The sequence below is a fragment of the Schistocerca gregaria genome, chromosome 7, assembly GCF_023897955.1.
Source record: "Schistocerca gregaria isolate iqSchGreg1 chromosome 7, iqSchGreg1.2, whole genome shotgun sequence".
Classification (NCBI taxonomy): domain Eukaryota; kingdom Metazoa; phylum Arthropoda; class Insecta; order Orthoptera; family Acrididae; genus Schistocerca; species Schistocerca gregaria.
Genome location: NC_064926.1, coordinates 547,949,674 through 547,971,175, shown reverse-complemented (window position 1 = coordinate 547,971,175; position 21,502 = coordinate 547,949,674). Strand labels below are relative to the sequence as shown.

At 36.6% G+C, this 21,502-nt stretch overlaps 1 protein-coding gene across 1 annotated transcript in view; it reads right to left on the bottom strand.

Annotated features, from left to right (window-relative positions):
• The window catches only part of LOC126282473 (uncharacterized), a 293,068-nt gene that overhangs the window by 158,633 nt on the left and 112,933 nt on the right, over nucleotides 1-21,502 (bottom strand). Inside the window, exon 6 of the mRNA XM_049982129.1 lies at nucleotides 2,260-2,517. Coding sequence (XP_049838086.1) covers nucleotides 2,260-2,517 — 258 coding nt within the window. The remainder of the gene's footprint in view (nucleotides 1-2,259; nucleotides 2,518-21,502) is intronic.

The window sequence follows — 21,502 nt, the reverse complement described above, 5'->3', positions numbered from 1 at the left end:
CAAGGCAGTAAACAGCTCGGTTTTTTCACATCCTGTGCACTATTTATCGTTTGCACAACTATGTCTTATTGACAAAAATGGTACAGTCTGATATATTTTCGTAGAACTCTTGGAGAGGGAAAGTGTATTCTTGAATTAAATATACATGTTATCATTCTAAAAAAGTAACCTCCACCTCATATGTCCTACATAAACCCTATACCCTCAGCAAGAACTATCCAATGATGTTACAAAATACTAGTTGAAACAATTTTTCATTTAATGCTACAGAAAAAAGTTCCTTTTCGTGAGCAAGATAAATAGGACACTATGTATATGCCAACTAGCTCTGAAGATGAAGATGTTTGATAAAATAATAGAACTTACTGTAATAGTTAAGGGAGACGAAAATTTAATTGTGGTGGGGGACTAGAATTCATTAGTAGGGAGGACTAATAGTAGCTGAACATGGACTTTTGGTAAGGAATAAAAGAGGACGCCACCTGGTGGAATTTCGCAAAGAGCATAATTTAATCATCCTTAACACTTGGTTTAAAAATCATAAAATACTTACAGACACTATTTACAGAAGAATGGAACAACTGGTAAAGCTGACATCAAGGAAGTTAAGTTTGGATTCCAGATAAATGAAGGAACATGTGAGACAATACTGACTGTATGACTTCTCTCAGAAGAAAAGGTTAAGGAAAGACAAACGTACGTTTATAGCACTTGCAAGCTTAGAGAAAACCTTTGACAATGTCAATTGGAATACCCTCTTTGAATTTCTGAAGAAAGCAAGGGCTTAATACATGGAGCGAAAGACTATTTACAACTTGTAAAGAAACTGATATCAGTTGTAAGAGTCGAGAGGCATCAGACGGAACTAGTGGATGAGAAATGAGTGAGTCATTATTGTCGTCTATTGCTGATGTTATTGAATTTGGACACTAAGGAACCAGCGAAGGAAACCAAGGAGAAATTCTGAAACGGAATTGAAGTTAAGGGAGAAGATATAAGAACTTTGAGGTTTCTCTCAATGACATTGTAATTCTGTCAAAGGTGGCGAAAGACTTTGAAGAGCAGTTGGTTGCTGTCTTCGAAAGAGGTTATAAGATAAACCTCAACAAACGTAAAGTAGAGGTACTGGAATGTAGTGAAATTTTATCAGATGAAGGAGAGGAAATTGATTCGCTAATGAAATTCAAAAACTAGTATATGAGTTTTGATATTTGGACAGTAAAGTAACCAATGATGGATGAAGTAAAGAGGATGTAAAATAAGGACTGGTCCAAGCAAAGCAAACCATTTTTCAAACAGAGGAATTTGTTAACTGCTCACATTAATTTAAGTGTTTTTCTTTTCTGAACGTCTTTGTCAAACATGTCTTTTTGCGTGAAAGTGTAATGTGGGTGATAAGCACTTCAGACTAAAAGCAGAAAGAAGCTTTTGAAATGTGATGCATAAAAGAATGCTGAAGATTAGATGGACGTATCATGTAACTGACAGCACTGGATAGAACTGGTGGAAAAAGGATTTTCAGGTCTAACTGACGAAAAGAATAAGTTGATAGGAGACGTCCTGATGTAACATGGAAAACGAAGTTTGTAGAGGGTATTGGGGTGGGGGGGGGGGGTGAAAAACTGCAAGGGGAGATCAAGGATTGAATACAGCAAGCAGGTTTAACTGGATGTAGTTTGCACTAGATATGCAGAGATGAACAGGCTTATATAGATTAGATTAGCATGGAGAGCTGCATTAAATAAGACCTCGGACCAAAGACCAAGAACATAAATGTAAAATGTGTTTTTGTGGCCAGTGGAAAAAGGAAATAACAGATCCAATATTGGCTTGGTGTAGGTATATGATAAACAAATTTTAATAATGTTACCTATAAATCATTACAGTTTTAATTTCTAAAGGTGAGTAAATTTAGTTTTGAAAATTTATTTAAATTATTTAACTGGCTATAGCACATGTCATCCAGTATCACTCCCTTCTAAATAAAAAAAATCAGTATTTATATCACTATACTTCTGATTATATGGAGACTGTAAATATGTTTAGTTCCTCAAATAAACTGAAGTAGAATATGAAGGTAATTATCGCTACATTCATGAGCAGTGCATAGGGTACTTACATTGTAACATAATAAAATAATGTCATATTTTACTCTCTACCTCATCATGCCATTCTTCACATTGTACACCTCTTTAACAGCGGTAACGCCACCTAAAAGTGTGTCACCAGAAGAGGATAGACGCAAGGCCGCGTGTTTACCTGGACGTGGGTTGCCGGCTGGTCGGCTTGGTGACCTGCGTATGGTTGAGCCGCTGCTGCCATCCAGCCGTCTGCTGGAGCCGCTGCTGTCGCTGCAGTAGCTGCTGGCGCTGCTGCATCTGTTGCCTCTGCTGCAGCTGTAGCTGGCGCTGTTGCAGCTGCTGCTGTCGCTGCTGCAGCTGCATCTGCCGCTGTTGCAGCTGCTGTTGTCGCTGGTGCCAGCTATCCTGTTCCTGCAGTGGCTGCCGGCGTCCATTGCTGTGAGAAACAGGCTACATCAGACCTGAGAAAATATTCATTTTAACCTGTGGAAGTGTTTAATCTTCCAAATTATTATGGAAAGAAAGTAGAAGAGACTATGCATTCGCCTGTTCTTGAGGATACAACATACACAGAAGTAGCAATTGGATTTCAACCTTTGTATTCCAGTTGTGTTCAAAAGTTAATCATGATTAGAAGTTACTGCACATTTCCTGAACAACATAACAGAAGGATTACACAATAGGATAAAGTTCAGCTAAAACCCAGTTACTGTGTTTCGAAAACATGAGACTAGCAAAAGCTTAAACGAGTACCATAATAAAACTAGAAATACCTCAGTGAAGTGGATATGATTAGCCCTGCCCAGCGACATGGCGTCCTTGATAACATTCTTGAGGATTAGCTGCCCATACATCTAGAACAGTCCTTCGTGGTGGATAAGGGGCTAACAAAGCCCATACAACTCACTTGCACCCTCAAAAGTCCAGAGGTTTTCTGAGCATTCTCTGTCGTGGATCTCGTTAACTATGAGAAACTCATCCATCCGAGGAGCGCAGTTAGTACAAATATTATCTTCAATGAAAACGAAGTCTGAACAAACTGCAACTTTGACAAGTAAAATACGTTAGCCATATTCCTGTAACTACCAACCAAGATACGAAGTTTTGTACATCCATGCAGGAAGTTATCTCCTCAAAGTTGGCCTCAACCACCACAGAATCTGATCGCATTCCAGAATGTCCTGTCCTCAAAGTGGCTAACACTTCCTCTCCAGACGACAGTTGATAATTCTCAAGCGAGGTTTGTCGGTGAAGAACACATGCCTCCTGTAATTCATGGCTTAAAGTCGTTTTTCTTGAGCAATATGAGTGCATTACCAGCTATAACCCACAAGGACCTATCGAACCAGATCCATTCCTAGCGTCTGTGCAGAGGTTTGTGAACTGCCTCTGACCATCCTGCGAGAACTCCTTACGATGCGACATCTACACAAAGTGTATCTCTAAACATACTGCTGTCAGTGTTCCATGTACATCTACACAGATACTCCGCAAGCCTCCGTATCCTGTGCCACTCCTAATCTTTTCCCTTTCTATTCTACTCGCAAAAGAGCCCTAATTTCTAGTATCTAATTTTTGTGGTCCTTATGTGCAGTGTGTGTTGGCGGCAGTAGAATCGCTCGGCATTCAGTTTGAAACGCCGGTTTCCTAAATTTTCTGAATACTGTTCCTCAAAAACAGCACCGAACATCGCCTTCCATCCAGGGATCTCCATTTCAGTTTTCAGAGAATCTCTGCAACACTTGAATGTTCATCAAACCTACTATACACGCCAAAAAAGTTTTTCATAGCTCCAGTTCCCAGAACTCCTGAAGATAGACGTTGACTGTGGATACTGTATCACAGACACAATCCATTTGACTGTTCAGAGATGTCACTAAACCCACCCAAAGATGTATTAGACGGAGGGGGTCCGATAGCCGATCAGTTACAGTGGCTCCACCAGAAAGGAGGTACACAGCAAAAGCGGAAAAGTTCCAGGCGCACACGTACGAGTGAAGAAAATGTTCGCTGCATTCATGAAGCCCTTGCTTGCAGTCCAGGAAAACCGATTCGCTCGAGTTAGCAGAGAGCTGCAAATTCCGCAATCGGCCATTTATAGAGTACAAAGGAAAAAGTTAGTAATGGAACCTTATCGTCTATAATTCCTTGAAGTGCTTTCTAAAGCTGATAAGGTGAAAAGAATCGAGTTCTCCGAGTTTGTCCTTGGGCAAATGGAAACAGACGACCAAATTAATTTCGAAGCTGGTGTTTAGCAATGTATCCACATTTCACACTACAAGGAAAGTCAAACGGCACAGTATCAGTATATCGGGCACTAATAATCCGTGAGAAACAGTTAAGCATGAACGAGATTCTCCTAAGGTGAACGTTTTCTTTGCCATTTAGACCAATAAAGTTTTTGGTACGTTTCTCTTCGAAGGTGCAACTACAACAAGGCAAACCTTTCTGGAATGATTGCAGAATTGGCTGTTCCCTCAACTCTAAGAAGAAACACATCAATTCATATTAGAGCATTTTTCTACATGTAAGTGTAACTGTTGGTATCTTCAAAATTCAATTTTTTCTCTATATTTCGGTTTCATAACAATGCAGCAAATATTATACATCAATCTTATTGACAAATTCGATATGCTCATTCCATTATAAATTGGTTCATCCAACCTAATTTTTGTCTTATTCTTGTGAATCGCAGAAAGATTTCCTTAACTTTTGTTCTTCCTTCAAAATTTGCTTTCGTTGTCAGTTATTGACTTTTTTGCATTTGAGACAAATTTTAAAGCTACTCATTTTTCATCGTTTTTCCAGATACTGAATTATTCATTAACTTGTAGAAATCTTTTCCAAAATAATTTATTCCTGTAGTCTTCATCTCAGCCATCATATATGTTTTTTCGAAAAATCAGATTGTTTAAATTGAAAAAATTCTATGTATTTATTCTATCTTCATTCCTAGAAACAAATATTTTTTTAAGATTTCTGTAGTGAACTACATCATTTTCTCATCATTCAATATCATTAATAACTTTTTTCTTTAGTCCCAGACACAATTTTATTTTCAAGAGCTAATAGTAAATCTTTATTTTCATCATTTTAATTTTTCGGGTATTCTACACTTATTTCAAATGTCTATCCATAACTGAATGATATTCACCAAGTTTTTTATATTACGTTTTTCAAATTAATTTTGCATGTTTATAATTACATTGCTAACATCATATTCATTTATTTTATTACAAAACTTTCGTTTTCTTCACAGGTTTCCTAACAATCCATATAAACATCAGGACTAAATTTACTAACTGGGTAATGAATTTTTAATGTTTGTCATTCGACCATAAGTTAAATATGCTGAAAGTTTGTAAAGACTTGAAACCATAAACTTAAAGTATCAATAAACCTCATTTTCTATTTTTTCTTTTTTCTCAGAACCAATACATCTATCTTGATTATGTGGTATTGTGTCTATTTCTTCTTAATCATAAATAAGTTCTTTGATGAAAAAATGAAAATCAAATCCTGATAAATTATGTAAATAAATAGGCACAAAATGTGGATGCTTAACTTGTAAATTACAGATACTAAATAATGAATATATATATTTTCCACCTAAATGACCATATTGACGATTTTTTAATAATGACGTTCGCATAATTAACATGGGTTTGATTCTTCACTTCTCAGTCGATTCGTTTCTTCAATTTCAGAATATAAATTACCAATTTCTTCAACTTCTTCCTTCATATACCCAATAAACGTATGACAGTTTGGTCCTCAATATCCAACCAGATTTTCACAATACCCATTCATATATTTAATGTAATAACAAAATCCATGTTTCTGACACTTCACTGTACATGATTTTTCAGAATAAGGCTGACGATTATTCATCTTCCAGAATAGGTATAAACAACATATGGAATTTTCGTTCATTGATGTTAATAATTTTAACTGATAACTCAACTTCTAATGGATTATTAACTGAATAATTTGGCATGCCACTATCTAATTTTTCTTTATTATTAAAATGTAATAAAAATATATCAAAAAAAATTATTCTTTACATTCTGAGATCTGAATTCAAATAACTTGGAATTAATCTGTAATCCAACAAAAGTGTGAGTCTTCACCATTTTCAAAATGTTATTAATTAATATGTTTACTTTGAATATATTTTGTTGTTTTCGATGAGCATATGTGACATTTTTCTTCGAATGAATAAGCATTAAAACATACAGTAACTTTATTTTCAATTTTTGGAATATTCTGTTATAAATGGAAAATCAAAATCATCATGTTTCCCATCAATAACATTTTAAACATTTTTACATTTACTAATTCTTTGTAAAGCCTTATTAACAGGATATATTGCTGTTTTTATTGAACAAAGAAAACATTTTTGATCATTATTTTTAAAACTAATACAACCACTCTTTTCTTTTATTTTTTCTCACAAATCAGTGTAAGTTCCAAATTACATACAATAATTCCTAACTGTAATCCAATAATTAAGCTACAATCCAACCAGATCCTCAAGCCTGAAACTCAGTCATTCATGATATAATTTCTTGTTTTCCATTTTTATAAGATTTAATCAAATCTCTTTCATTCATGATTGTATAATTATGTGGTTGAAATTTAAATTGCAGTATAGATGAGTTGCGCACTGTTTTTTTAGAACCTGATGATTTGATACTACAGTTGGAAAAAAATCTAAAATTTCTGATCTTTTAACTAATTTTAAATTTTTATTTACAATTAACATAATTTTTGGTTTGAAGCATTCAAAAGAATCTGGATCAAGCAATTACGGTGACCTCTAAATTTATAGATTCTAACCTGATTTCCAATGCTTTATTAACTATGTCTCATTAACCTCAATTTTTTGTTTCCCAAATGCATTAGTGGAAATGGAAATATTTCTTTCAGTTGTTTAGTTTGACCATTTTTAAACATTTCAGCATCAGTTTCAATCCCAAAGTAAGGTAATTGTTTCCAAAGATTTTCTTAATATTTTCCAGAATATTATGATGTACTATTATAAAAGAGCAACTCATCTGTTTTAAATAAAATGAAAGGAAATGATCGTCTGTCATTGATGGTCAGGTGGCCCCACACTGGGGAGTTTCGCTGCCATATATCAAGTCCTTTTCAGGAGATGCAAATTCAGCGACTTGCAAGTCAATAATGAGGAAATGATGATGAAGGACACACAATAACCACTCATCTAGAGGCAGAGGAAATCCCTGACCCCACCGGGAATAGAACCCAGGACCCCGTGCATGGGAAGTGAGAATGCTACAGCAAGACCACAAGCTGCAGACTCTGTATATACAGTATCCACTTAAATTATTTCTTTTACAATCTACATGAAGTTCAATAACTGTAATTGTATCCATTTTGTTTCCAATTATAAAATTATTACAGAAAAAAAGGCTAGCCATTGGACAACAAGTCGTGTGTTTTTACATTGGTCCAATTTTTTGTCACTTGTTTTTCTTGATTAGTGAAAAGAGAATTATTTGTTAGTAAAATAAAAAAATGGGAACTACAAATTTATTAAGTATTATTAAAAATTAATTGAATATAATATAAAAAATTAAGTGAAGTCAATTTTTTAAATTATGTTTATATAATTGGGTTAAAGCTGAATATCACCAGTGGCAGCTGAAACAGCATTTCAGCTATGCTCAGATTTGTTATTTTTGATATGTTCTAGACCAAACTTTTACATTTGCTTGAATATTTCTCTTTAGATGTTGGATGACAGTCAAAGCAAACAAAAATTTTTATTTTCTTGACATGTTAAACATTTCTTTGTTAATTCTGGTGAATCTGAACTTAATTCTGATAATTCCATACATCTTCCTTTGTTACCCTCTCAATTTTCTACCGAGCAAGGTGGCGCAGTGGTTAGCACACTGGACTCACATTCGGGAGGACGACAGTTCAATCCCGCCTCCGGCCATCATCATTTAGGTTTTCCGTGATTTCCCTAAATCGCTTCTGGCAAATGCCGGGATGGTTCCTTTGAAAGGGCACGGCCGATTTCCTTCCCCATCCTTCCCTCACCTGAGCTTGCGTCCGTGTCTAATGACCTCGTTGTCGATGGGACGTTAAACACTAAGATCCTCCTCCTCCTCAATTTTCTAACATATTGACAGAAAACCACATACAGATAGACGATAGAATAAGCATATCTGACTGGCTACCGCAGACGAACGGCGTCCTCCAAGGTGATCCACTCAGCCATATCCTGTTTTGACAAATATAGACAAACTACAACTATCGCTAAACACACAAAGTGAATGGACAGAGCGAGATGATATCAAGATATACAAAGAGAAGATGGAGCAGGTAGTGTTCAGGAAAGGAATAGAACTCACTGCATCAGAGAACGTCAAATTCAAGGGATAACCACTCAAGAGGGTTAACAATTTCAAATATCTAGGCATCAGAATTCAAACAATAGGAAAAAGTTTCAGACTACATGTAAGATTTAGAATAGTAGCACCCAATAGCACTATGAATGAAATGAGAAACGTCACACAACTATCGATCAGCACAGCTATGAACCAGTTAAGGCTAAAGATACTACCTGTTCTTATGTATGGCCTAGAATTAGTGAGAGAATACCTCACTTAAAAACAGCTGGAAGAATTGGAGCGAGTAAAGGCTAGACACCTGTAGAGAATTTTAAGAGTCCCATAGAGCTCAAGATCGAGGCTAGTGTGCAAGCCCACTAGGGAGACCTTCCTCATAAAGGGCTTATGATGCAATCTCATACTCCCAGCCAGTGCTAACTTCAAAAAGCTTCTACAAGATCTGCATGAGAAGGAAAACAACATACTGCAGGACTTCTATCCAACATCTGCTATGCAAGAATGGATCTACATGGAAGCTAACCATGAAATGTGACACATGATGATGAAACTGGCAACCCATGGATTTCACAACTAGTGCTTTACAACAAATTATTTCATGAGCCAAAAGAAGAGTATGTGTGTGAGTTTTGCTTGGAACTTTGTGACCGATACCTATTATCAAATGCAAGAATAGACAGAAATCCACTGTAGCTTATAGCAAAGACAAGTAATGTGATTGCAATAATCCTTTGCATGGCATGTGTGCACTACCAATAAATAAATAAAATATTTTTTCCATTACATATTTGCAGAAAAGCTGAGCACAGCCTCTGAAGATATTAAGATTTTCAAAAAATTTTCAATAAACCATTAAAAAATTACAATTAAGGTTTTATTGAAATTAGATAAGATGATTCATTAGCTTTAGTATATGATGAAATCCAAAGTGAAGCCAGTTACATAATACCTAAAAAATGAAATAAAAATTGATAAAATTTTAAAACACTAGTAATGAGTTCAAGAAATTAGGTTGCTGATGAAATGAAAAATTATTATAAATCAAGTGAAGACATATTAGTTCATTATCTGAGTATTCAAGAGGTAGAGACCAAAAAATTTAATTTGATAAGAAACTAAAATTCAAACGCAAGGAACTATAAGATGTAAAAGAAAAAAATATAATGTTAAGTAAGTAAGATTAATGAAAAAGTGTCAAAAATAAATAAAATGATATAATAGATGTTCTTAGTACAAAATTAATACAAAAACATCACTTTTATAAAGTTGGTTGGACAATTAAAAATAAAATTTAAGGTAGATTATCTACATATAATGATGGTGAACATCATGATAACAAATTTGACTATTATAACACGAGATAAAATCGTGTGCTTGAAAAGCCATTTAACTCACCCTTTGTAACATAAAGAAGACAGGAAGATAAATTGTTATATAATATGAATTTTTATGACATAAAATATTCTTTAGATGTTTGTATCTCCTCAGAAATCAAAAACATTAAAAATATCTGAAGACATTACAAACTGAAGTTAACAATAAGATAGCTGATAAAATTGTATTATCTCAGTGAGGAGGAAGGAAAAAGCAATAACTGAATGTTACTCAATTTATCTAAACAAAGATAGACTAATCGGAAAAGATTTTGATAGTGGTTATAAAAGACACAAAAGAAAGATATATTTTACTTAAAGAAAGAAATATTTGCACATAAAATTAAATATGTGTATTAGTCAGTCTTTACACAGTCAACACTGCTTTAGCTGTCATTTAAAATAATCATAAATAATACTTATTTCATTACCTTTCAGATAAAATAAATAATTAACACAATCACTGGTCAACTGATTTATAAATTTAGACACATCATCGTCATCATCAGGATAAAATAGACAGAATAAATGAGAGTGGAAATTTCTTTGTTGTGAGTCCATTCATTTATACAAAAAATTATAAGAAACAGTCGCAACTGCTTCATAATCCTCAAACCATTTTATCCTTATTTTTCCAACTTTTATGTGAATTAACAAACCCTAACTATTTCTTATGAACTTACTGTCTTCTTATCTCAAAACATTCTTGGCAAGATATACACTGGGAAATTTTTTGTAGCTCTTGCTTAGAAGAAAATCTTATGTCTGAAAATATACCTTCTTCAATTTCAAAAATTTCTGCTGGCCAATTATTTTCTTAAAAAATTCCTTTCAGTTTACTTATTCTCACTTTGTCTCTTTAAATTTTTGTTTATAGTGATTAGTTAAGATTTTACAGACATTTATAATTAGTCAGATTGACCTGCATCTTTAGGCTTCATTTTTACTGTCAAATGTTTTCTACTATTCTATTAATCAAGTAGTTTTTAAACTAGATCGACCCACCTCTAATAACCATGGAGAGAAATGTTTTCCCACATTTTTTCTTCCATGTTCTATTAAATGTTTCAATAGAAAATGTGTTTTACTCTGGAAAACCTCAGTAATGTATTTTTTCATATGTTGTTGAAAGTATTTTTGGAAAAAATTCCTTTCCATTATCTGTTAGAAGATTTTTTGTCATTGTAGCAGAAGCTGCATCAGCCTCTTGGACTTCATATTATAAAAAAATTCAAAGGCTTATCTTTAATAAATTAGCCCAAGCATATTTTGAAAACACATCATTTTTAGTTAAAATAAATTTACAAGCTCATTTTTATTTTTAAATTCTTTTAATTTTCCCGGATCCATTTCCACAAAATAAGGTTGCCACCAACAACCCTTTAAAAATTTTTGTCATTGGACTTTTGTAATTTATTAACAATTTCTTCATGAACACATATCTTACAAAAGTTAATAACGTCTTAAACAAGATTAATTGTTTTGTTTTAGAATTTGAATAAATTCCTTTAGTCCTTTCATATCTATTTGTAGTTATCGTTTTTTAAGGATGATAAGTTTGAGTACATTTTTCCTATAGACACCAAGAATGATTGGTGTCTATTCACATAAATTAAATATACTAAATAAAATTATTTTCACCTCTAGCAGAACATACATAACAGTATCTTGCAATTTACATTTATGCATTATTGTATATAGATTACTACCATTTATGTCATATAGAAAATAATGCATGCATAATGTAATATCAAAACAAATAAATATTAAATTTCTATTTATACTTTTTTCATTGCCAATAATTTTTTCAATGTGAAATTATATTTAAAATTATACATTTTTCTCCCATTTCCAGCCATAAATGAAAATTCAAGTATATGTATGTGATACTTCTTATTTTGTAGTTACCAACGAAATTATTCATCTTTTCATTAAGATTTGTTCAAGTGACATACCTATCAAATTGTGCTAAAATACTTGTGTATTCAGGATTTGTAATTAGGTTACTTTAATGTTTTCTAAATATCTTTTGTTTACTGCATCCCTTTTATCAGCTGTAATTTTCTGTAATTAAAATCAAAATAACTTCTTGGTACCTGTAAGATGTTATTCAACTCACAATAAAGTTCTTTAATTATATTAGACCATAATATATTTTCTTTTTTTTTAATTCTTCAGTTCTTCTTTGTTCTTTGACTGAAAATTGGTTATTTTGCATAATTATATTTTTCTAGTACTTTGCACATTCCTTTCATTTCCAAAAATGTCCATTTATTTGGTTCAAAATATCATTAAAATTATATGGCAATAGCTGTAACACAATGAACACAAATGACCCCATATTAATTCATCATACTGTTGTGTTAACTTAAGATTATAGTTTGGATCATTTTTTCATATATCTAACAATTCCTTTTGATATGACACTGCCAAAGGAATCAAAAACAATATTTGTATTATTTGTTTTATAATAACAAATCCAGCATGTATGCACATTCCTTTCATTTTCAAAAATGTCCATTATTTGGTTCAAAATATCATCAAAATTATATGACAATCGCTTTAACACAAATGAACATAAATGACCCCATATTAATTCATCATACTGTTGTGTTCAAAAATGTTCAAACCTGTGTGAAATCTTATGGGACTTGACTGGTAAGGTCACAAGTCCCTAAGCTTACACACTACTTAACCTAAATTATCCTTAGGACAAACACACACACCCATGCCCGAGGGAGGACTCGAATCTCCACTGGGACCAGCTGCATAGTCCATGACTGCAGCGCCTTAGAACGCTCAGCTAATAGCATGTGGCACTGTTCCATTCACTTAAGATTATAGTTTAGATCATTTTCTTCATATATGTAACAATTCCTTTTGGTATGACGCTACCAAAGAATTCAAAAACAATTTTTATATTATTTGTTTTATAATAAAAATACAACATGTACCACTCTGATTTTTAAATTAACTGTTCAAAAATCTTCGGTATATTACTGCATAAAAACACCATTAAAATCTTAAATTTTTATTTCTTTAACAAATTCTTCTGCATCAAACGTTGTTAATGGTCTATTAAACTTCTATATCATTTCTTTGAACTACTTTTATTCGTTTAGTTTTCTTTTGTATTGCTACATGACTTCTTTTTACTTCTGCTAATATTTCATTTTTTGTTTATGTTAAACTGATTCAACGATAGCTGCTGTTGTGCCAGTAAACCACACAATTTCTCATAATGTTGCATTTAAAATCTGTAAGGAATTACCCTCATGTTTATTTAAACTTACACCTTCTTAATTTTCCGTTAAATATTCAATAACCTTCTTCATAAAAGTTATATCTAATGTCATCAGCATACTTTCACGAATTTCTTTATACAATGTTACTTATAATCAGTCTTGATTGCAAAAATGTTTATTCACATCACCACTTTCGGTTCCTCTAGAACCATCTTCAGATCTGCAGCTGGGGTTGCAGGAGTAAGCTGTCCACACACAGCTACCTTCATCACATGCTGTGTCACATGTGATGTAACAAAACCTTTGCAAATAATCTCGTTAACTATTTACTCATTTTCGTAAGTTCCTGATATTTTGATTGATCCAAACTTTTAGAATATATATATAAATGACTGTTCTTATCCCAGTCTAACCATCCTGGAGCTAAAATATGGTTATTGATCATTACGGTTACTTTACTACATCAGCTTGGACCAATTACTGCACATTGAACTGAACTAAGTAAAATTTTAGAATCTTTTATTATTTTCTCTTTATTTTTTATTTTTGGATCGCAATCTGTCATTTAATTAGTCATAATTTATTAGCATAAAATGAAATGATGATTTCAATTTTTAATTAAGTGCTATAAATCAAAAAATTAACGGAACACAAAGAGATAGTTACAAAAATGTTCCAAAGTTAGTTTCACACAACATTTTTAATTCTAAATATTACGTCAAATAATAAGAAACTGTACTGTGATGGAGAAATAATGGAAATCCCTGTTGATCAATTCAGCTTAAAAAGTGTAGCAAATTTATTCACATGATAAAACCTAATACATATATTAATGCAGAGGAAAATTTAAATTGAGTTATTAGTGAAAACGATATTAAATTCTGTATGGATATAAAAGAGAGTACTTGAACCATGTGAGAATCAAAATTTCGAAGCCAATAAAAACCTGTTGCAAACAACCATCCAATTGAATTAATTAGTGTTAATTTTAATTTAGATGTGGGGTATTTGTAAAAAAACTGTGACTATTTTCATTATGGAACTAATATTATGCTTCATTTAACCTGATGTTCACTATGGTACACTAATAATTTATGAACAAAAGTAATCTTTATTTATTCAAATTCATAATAAAGTTCATCATTTAGAAATAAATATTACCAACTAAATATATTTCATTTAGTAAAATGGTGGTACTGTAACTGTTATTTCAAATAAATTTTATTCCATGTAAATGAACAAGACTAAGAGCTGTTCAAATGGCTCTGAGCACTATGGGACTTAACATCTGAGGTCATCAGTCCCCTAGAACTTAGAACTACTTAAACCTAACTAACCTAAAGACATCACACACAACCATGCCTGAGGCAGGATTCGAACCTGCGACCGTAGCAGTCACGCCTGAGCGCCTAGAACCGCTAGACCACTGCGGCCGGCCACTAAGAGCTATTACTTGAATTCTTTTCTAGTGAATAAAAAGAATAAAAATAATATAAATATTCATAACAAAGATGCAGAAATCAACATAAATACTGGGTGTCTCGCTACATCGAAACCATGCTCAGTTATCCCAGATGTTAAGTCCCACAGTTCTTAGAGCCATTTGAACTATTTGAGTCATAGGTGGCTACACGCCATGCAAATACTTCCAGGAAGGCCTTCCTGACACTTAACTCCATACTCGATGTTAACAATTTTCTGTTCTTCAGAAACGCTGTTGTTGCCATTGCCAGTCTACAATTTATGTCCTCTGTTCCTCGACCATCATGATTTATTTTGCTTCCCTAACAACAAAACTCATCTACTACTTCAAGTGTCTCACTTCCTGATCTAATTCCCTCAGCATCACCTTATTTAATTCGGCTACATTTCATTATCCTCGTTTTGCTGTTGTTGGTGTTCATCTTATATCTTCCTTTCAAGGCACAGTCCATTCTGTTCAACTGCTCTTGAAAGTACTTTTACCTCTCTGACAGAATTGCGATGTCATCAGCAAACCTCAAAATTTCTAATTCTTCTCCCTGGACTTTAATTCCTATTTCACATTTTCTTTTCTTTCCATTACTGCTAGGTAAATATACCAGTTGAATTACATCAGGGATCTGGTACAACCCTGTCTCACTCCCTTCTCAACCACTGCTTCCCTTTCGTGCCCCTCGATTTTTATGACTGCCATCTGGATTCTGCATAAATTCTAAATAGCCTTTCGCTCCCTGTGTTTTACCCATTCCACCTTTTAAATTTGAAAGAGAGTATTCCAGCCAACATTGTCAAAACCTTCCTCTAACTCTACAAATGCTATAAATGGAAGTTTAATTTTCTTTAACCTATCTTCTAAGAGAAGCTGCATGGTAAGTATTGCCTAGCATGTTCCTACACTTCTCTGGAATCCAAACTGATCTTCCCCAATGTCGGTACCTACCACTTTTTCCATTCGTCTGTAAAGGATTCGAGTTAGTATTTTGCAAACATGACTTATTAAATAGATACATTGGTAATTTTCACACCTGCCAGCACCTGCTTTCTTTCGAATTGGGATTACTGTATTCTTCTTGAAGCTTGCAGGTATTTCACCTGTCTCATATATTTTGTTCAACAGATGGAAGAATTCTGCCACGACTGGCTGTCCTAAAGCTATCAGTAGCTCTAACAGAATGTTTCAACTTAAGTCTTTCAGTGGTTTACCAAGTTCTTCACACAGTATATCTCCCTTCTCATCTTCATCTACATCCTGTTCGATTTCCATAATGTGACCCTCAAGTGCATCTCCCTTGTATACACCACCTTTCTGCTTTCCCTTCTTTGCTTAGGACTAGTTTCCATCTGAGCACCTAATACTCGTACAGGTAGTTCTCTTTTCCCCAAAGGTCTCTTCAATTTTCCTGTATGTGGCATCTATCTTGCCACTAGTGATATATGCTTCTATATAGCCATTCCTGCTTAGTCATTTTACATTTCCTGTCGATCTCATTATTTAAACGTATGTATTCCCTTTCATCTACCTCATTTATTGCATTTTTATATTTTCTGCTATCAAAGATTAAATTCAATATCTCTTGTGTTACCCAAGGATTTCTAATAGGCCTCATATTTCTACCTACTTTATCCTCTGCTGTCTCTCAAAAGCTACCCATTCTTCTTCTGTTGTATTCCTTTCCCCTGTTCAAGTCAGTCGATCCCTAATGCTCCTTCTGCAACTCTCCACAACCTCTTGTTCTTTCAGTTTATCCAGGTCCCATTTCCTTCAATTCCTGCCGCATTTCCGTTTCTTCAGTTTTAATCTGCAGTTCATAAACAGTAAACTGAGGTCAGAGTCCACATACACCCCTGGAGATGTGTTACAATTTAAAACCACGTTCGTAAATCTCTGTCTTACCATTATATAACCAATCTGAAACCTTCCAGTGTCTCCAGTTCTCTTCCACACATATAACCTTCTTTCACGATTCTTAAATCAAGTGTCAGCTATGATTAAATTATGCTCTATGCAAAATTCTACCAGATGACTTCATCTTTCATTCCCTTCCCCCATTCCATATTCACCTACTACTTTTCCCTCTCTTCCTCTTCCTACTATCGCATTCCAGTCCCTGATGAATATTAAATTTCCGTCTGCCTTAACTATCTGAATAATTTCTCTTACCTCATCATACATTTCCGCAATCTCCACCTCATCTGTGGAGTTAGTTGGCATATAAACTCGTTCCATTGCAGTGTGTGTGGGCTTTGTTTCTATCTTAGCTGCAATAATGAGTTCACTTTGCTGTTCATAGCACATCTACATCTACATCTACATCCATACTCCGCAAACCACCTGACGGTGTGTGGCGGAGGGTACCCTGAGTACCTCTATCGGTTCTCCCTTCTATTCCAGTCGCGTATTGTTCGTAGAAAGAAGGATTGTCGGTATGCTTCTGTGTGGGCTCTAATCTCTCTGATTTTATCCTCATGTTCTCTTCGCGAGATATACGTAGGAGGGAGCAATATACTGCTTGACTCTTCGGTGAAGGTATGTTCTCGAAACTTTAACAAAAGCCCGTACCGAGCTGCTGAGCGTCTCTCCTGCAGAGTCTTCCACTGGAGTTTATCTGTCATCTCTGTAACGCTTTCGCGATTACTAAATGATCCTGTAACTAAGCGCGCTGCTCTCCGTTGGATCTTCTCTATCTCTTCTATCAACCCTATCTGGTACAGATCCCACACTCTTGAGCAGTATTCAAGCAGTGGGCGAACAAGCGCAATGTAACCTACTTCCTTTGTTTTCGGATTGCATTTTCTTAGGATTCTTCCAATGAATCTCCGTCTGGCATCTGCTTTACCGACAATCAACTTTATATGATCATTCCATTTTAAATCACTCCGAATGCGTACTCCCAGATAATTTATGGAATTAACTGCTTCCAGTTGCTGACCTGCTATTTTGTAGCTAAATGATAATGGATCTATCTTTCTATGTATTGGCAGCACATTACACTTGTCTACATTGAGATTCAATTGCCATTCCCTGCACCATGCGTCAATTCGCTGCAGATCCTCCTGCATTTCAGTACAATTTTTCATTGTTGCAACCTCTCGACACACCACAGCATCATCTGCAAAAAGCCTCAGTGAACTTACGATGTGATCCACCAGGTCATTTATGTATATTGTGAATAGCAACAGTCCTATGACACTCCCCTGCGGCACACCTGAAATCACTCTTACTTCAGAAGACTTCTCTCCATTGAGAATGACATGCTGCGTTCTGTTATCTAGGAACCCCTCAATCCAATCACACAATGGGTCTGATAGTCCGTATGCTCTTACTTTGTTCATTAAACGACTGTGGGGAACTGTGTCAAACGCCTTGCGGAAGTCAAGAAACACGGCATCTACCTGTGAACCCGTATCTATGCCCCTCTGAGTCTCGTGGACGAATAGCGCGAGCTGGGTTTCACACGATCGTCTTTTTCGAAACCCATGCTGATTCCTACAGAGTAGATTTCTAGTCTCCAGAAAAGTCATTATACTCGAACATAATACGTGTTCCAGACTTCTACAACTGATCGACGTTAGAGATATAGGTCTATAGTTCTGCACATCTGTTCGACGTCTCTTCTTGAAAACGGGGATGACCTGTGCCCTTTTCCAATCCTTTAGAACGCTTCGCTCTTCTAGAGACCCACGCGTACTCTGTGTAAAATCGAACTGGTATCCCATCAGGTCCAGCGGCCTTTCCTCTTTTGAGCGATTTTAATTGTATCTCTATCCCTCTGTAGTCTATTTCGATATCTACCATTTTGTCATCTGTGCGACAATCTAGAGAAGGAACTACAGTGCAGTCTTCCTCTGTGAAACAGCTTTGGAAGAAGACATTTAGTATTTCGGCCTTTAGTCTGTCATCCTCTGTTTCAGTACCATTTTGGTCACAGAGTGTCTGGACATTTTGTTTTGATCCACCTACCGCTTTGACATAGGACCAAAATTTCTTAGGATTTTCTGCCAAGTCAGTATATAGAATTTTACTTTCGAATTCATTGAAAGCCTCTCGCATAGCCCTCCTCACACTGCATTTCGCTTCGCGTAATTTTTGTTTGTCTGCAAGGCTTTGGCTATGTTTATGTTTGCTGTGAAGTTCCCTTTGCTTCCGCAGCAGTTTTCTAACTCGGTCGTTGTACCACGGTGGCTCTTTTCCATCTCTTACGATCTTGCTTGGCACATACTCATCTAATGCATATTGTACGATGGTTTTGAACTTTGTCCACTGATCCTCATCACTATCTGTACTTGCGACAAAACTTTTGTGTTGAGCCATCAAGTACTCTGAAATCAGCTTTTTGTCACTTTTGCTAAACAGAAAAATCTTCCTACCTTCTTTAAATTTCTATTTACGGCTGAAATCTTCGATGCAGTAGCCGCTTTATGATCGCTGATTACGTGTTCTGCATTAACTGATTCAAATACACTCCTGGAAATTGAAATAAGAACACCGTGAATTCATTGTCCCACGAAGGGGAAACTTTATTGACACATTCCTGGGGTCAGATACATCACATGATCACACTGACAGAACCACAGGCACATAGACACAGGCAACAGAGCATGCACAATGTCGGCACTAGTACAGTGTATATCCACCTTTCGCAGCAATGCAGGCTGCTATTCTCCCACGGAGACGATCGTAGAGATGCTGGATGTCGTCCTGTAAAACGGCTTGCCATGCCATTTCCACCTGGCGCCTCAGTTGGACCAGCGTTCGTGCTGGACGTGCAGACCGCGTGAGACGACGCTTCATCCAGTCCCAAACATGCTCAATGGGGGACAGATCCGGAGATCTTGCTGGCCAGGGTAGTTGACTTACACCTTCTAGAGCACGTTGGGTGGCACGGGATACATGCGGACGTGCATTGTCCTGTTGGAACAGCAAGTTCCCTTGCCGGTCTAGGAATGGTAGAACGATGGGTTCGATGACGGTTTGGATGTACCGTGCACTATTCAGTGTCCCCTCGACGATCACCAGAGGTGTACGGCCAGTGTAGGAGATCGCTCCCCACACCATAATGCCGGGTGTTGGCCCTGTGTGCCTCGGTCGTATGCAGTCCTGATAGTGGCGCTCACCTGCACGGCGCCAAACACGCATACGACCATCATTGGCACCAAGGCAGAAGCGATTCTCATCGCTGAAGACGACACGTCTCCATTCGTCCCTCCATTCACGCCTGTCGCGACACCACTGGAGGCGGGCTGCACGATGTTGGGGCGTGAGCGGAAGACGGCCTAACGGTGTGCGGGACCGTAGCCCAGCTTCATGGAGACGGTTGCGAATGGTCGTTGCCGATACCCCAGGAGCAACAGTGTCCCTAATTTGCTGGGAAGTGGCGGTGCGGTCCCCTACGGCACCGCGTAGGATCCTACGGTCTTGGCGTGCATCCGTGCGTCGCTGCGGTCCGGTCCCAGGTCGACGGGCACGTGCACCTTCCACCTACCACTGGCGACAACATCGATGTACTGTGGAGACCTCACGCCCCACGTGTTGAGCAATTCGGCGGGACGTCCACCCGGCCTCCCGAAAGCCCACTATACGCCCTCGCTCAAAGTCTGTCAACTGCACATACGGTTCACGTCCACGCTGTCGCGGCATGCTACCAGTGTTAAAGACTGCGATGGAGCTCCGTATGCCACGGCAAACTGGCTGACACTGACGGCGGCGGTGCACAAATGCTGCGCAGCTAGCGCCATTCGACGGCCAACACCGCGGTTCCTGGTGTGTCCTCTGTGCCGTGCGTGTGATCATTGCTTGTACAGCCCTCTCGCAGTGTCCGGAGCAAGTATGGTGGGTCTGACACACCGGTGTCAATGTGTTCTTTTTTCCATTTCCAGGAGTGTAGTTTGCGTCTGTTTGTCACCAGAAGGTCTAATACGTTATCGCCACGAGTCGGTTCTCTGTTTAACTGCTCAAGGTAGTTTTCAGATAAAGCACTTTAAAAAAATTTCACTGGATTCTTTGTCCCTGCCACCCGTTATGAACGTTTGAGTCTCCCAGTCTATATCAGGCTAATTAAAATCTCCACCCAGAACTATAACATCTTGGGGAAATCTACTCGAAATATTTTCCAAATTATTCTTCAAGTGTTCAGCCACAACAGCTGCTGTGCCCGGGGGCCTGTAGAGACATCCAATTACCATGTCTGAGTCAGCTTTAACCGAGACCTTCACCCAAATCATTGCACAATTCGGATCTCGGTGAATTTCCTTCGATACTATTGCACTTCTTATCGCTATAAACACGCATCCCCCTTCACTGTCCAGCCTGTCTCTGCAGTATACATTCAAGTCTGAGTTTAGGATTTCACTGCTGTTTACGTCTGGTTTCAGACAACTTTCTGTCCCTAGTACTATATGGGCGTTGTGACCGTTGATTAATGAGAGCAGTTCTGGGACCTTTCTATAGACGCTCCTGCAGTTTACTATTAGCACATTAATATTGTTATTCCCTGTAGTAGCTCACCCATGTTCCCATTTTGTTATTCATTATTGAACCTACTCCTGCATTATCCCTATTTGATTTTGTATTTATATCCCTGAATTCAGCGGACAAGAAGTCATGTTCCTCCTGCCAACGAACTTCAGTAATTCCCACAATATCTAACTTTAACCTATAAATTTCCTTTTTTAAATCTTCTAACCTACCTGCTTGATTAAGGGATCTGACATTCCATGCTCCAATCTGTAGAACGCCAGTTCTGTTTCTCCTGATAATGACATCAACCTGAGTAGTCCCCATGCAGATATCTGAATGGGGGACTATTTCACATCCAGAGTATATTACCCAAGATGATACCATCATCATTTAACCATATAGTAGAGCTGCATGCTCCCAGGAAAACTTATGGCTGTAGTTTCCCCTTGCCTTCAGCTGTTCACAGTATCAGCACAGCAAG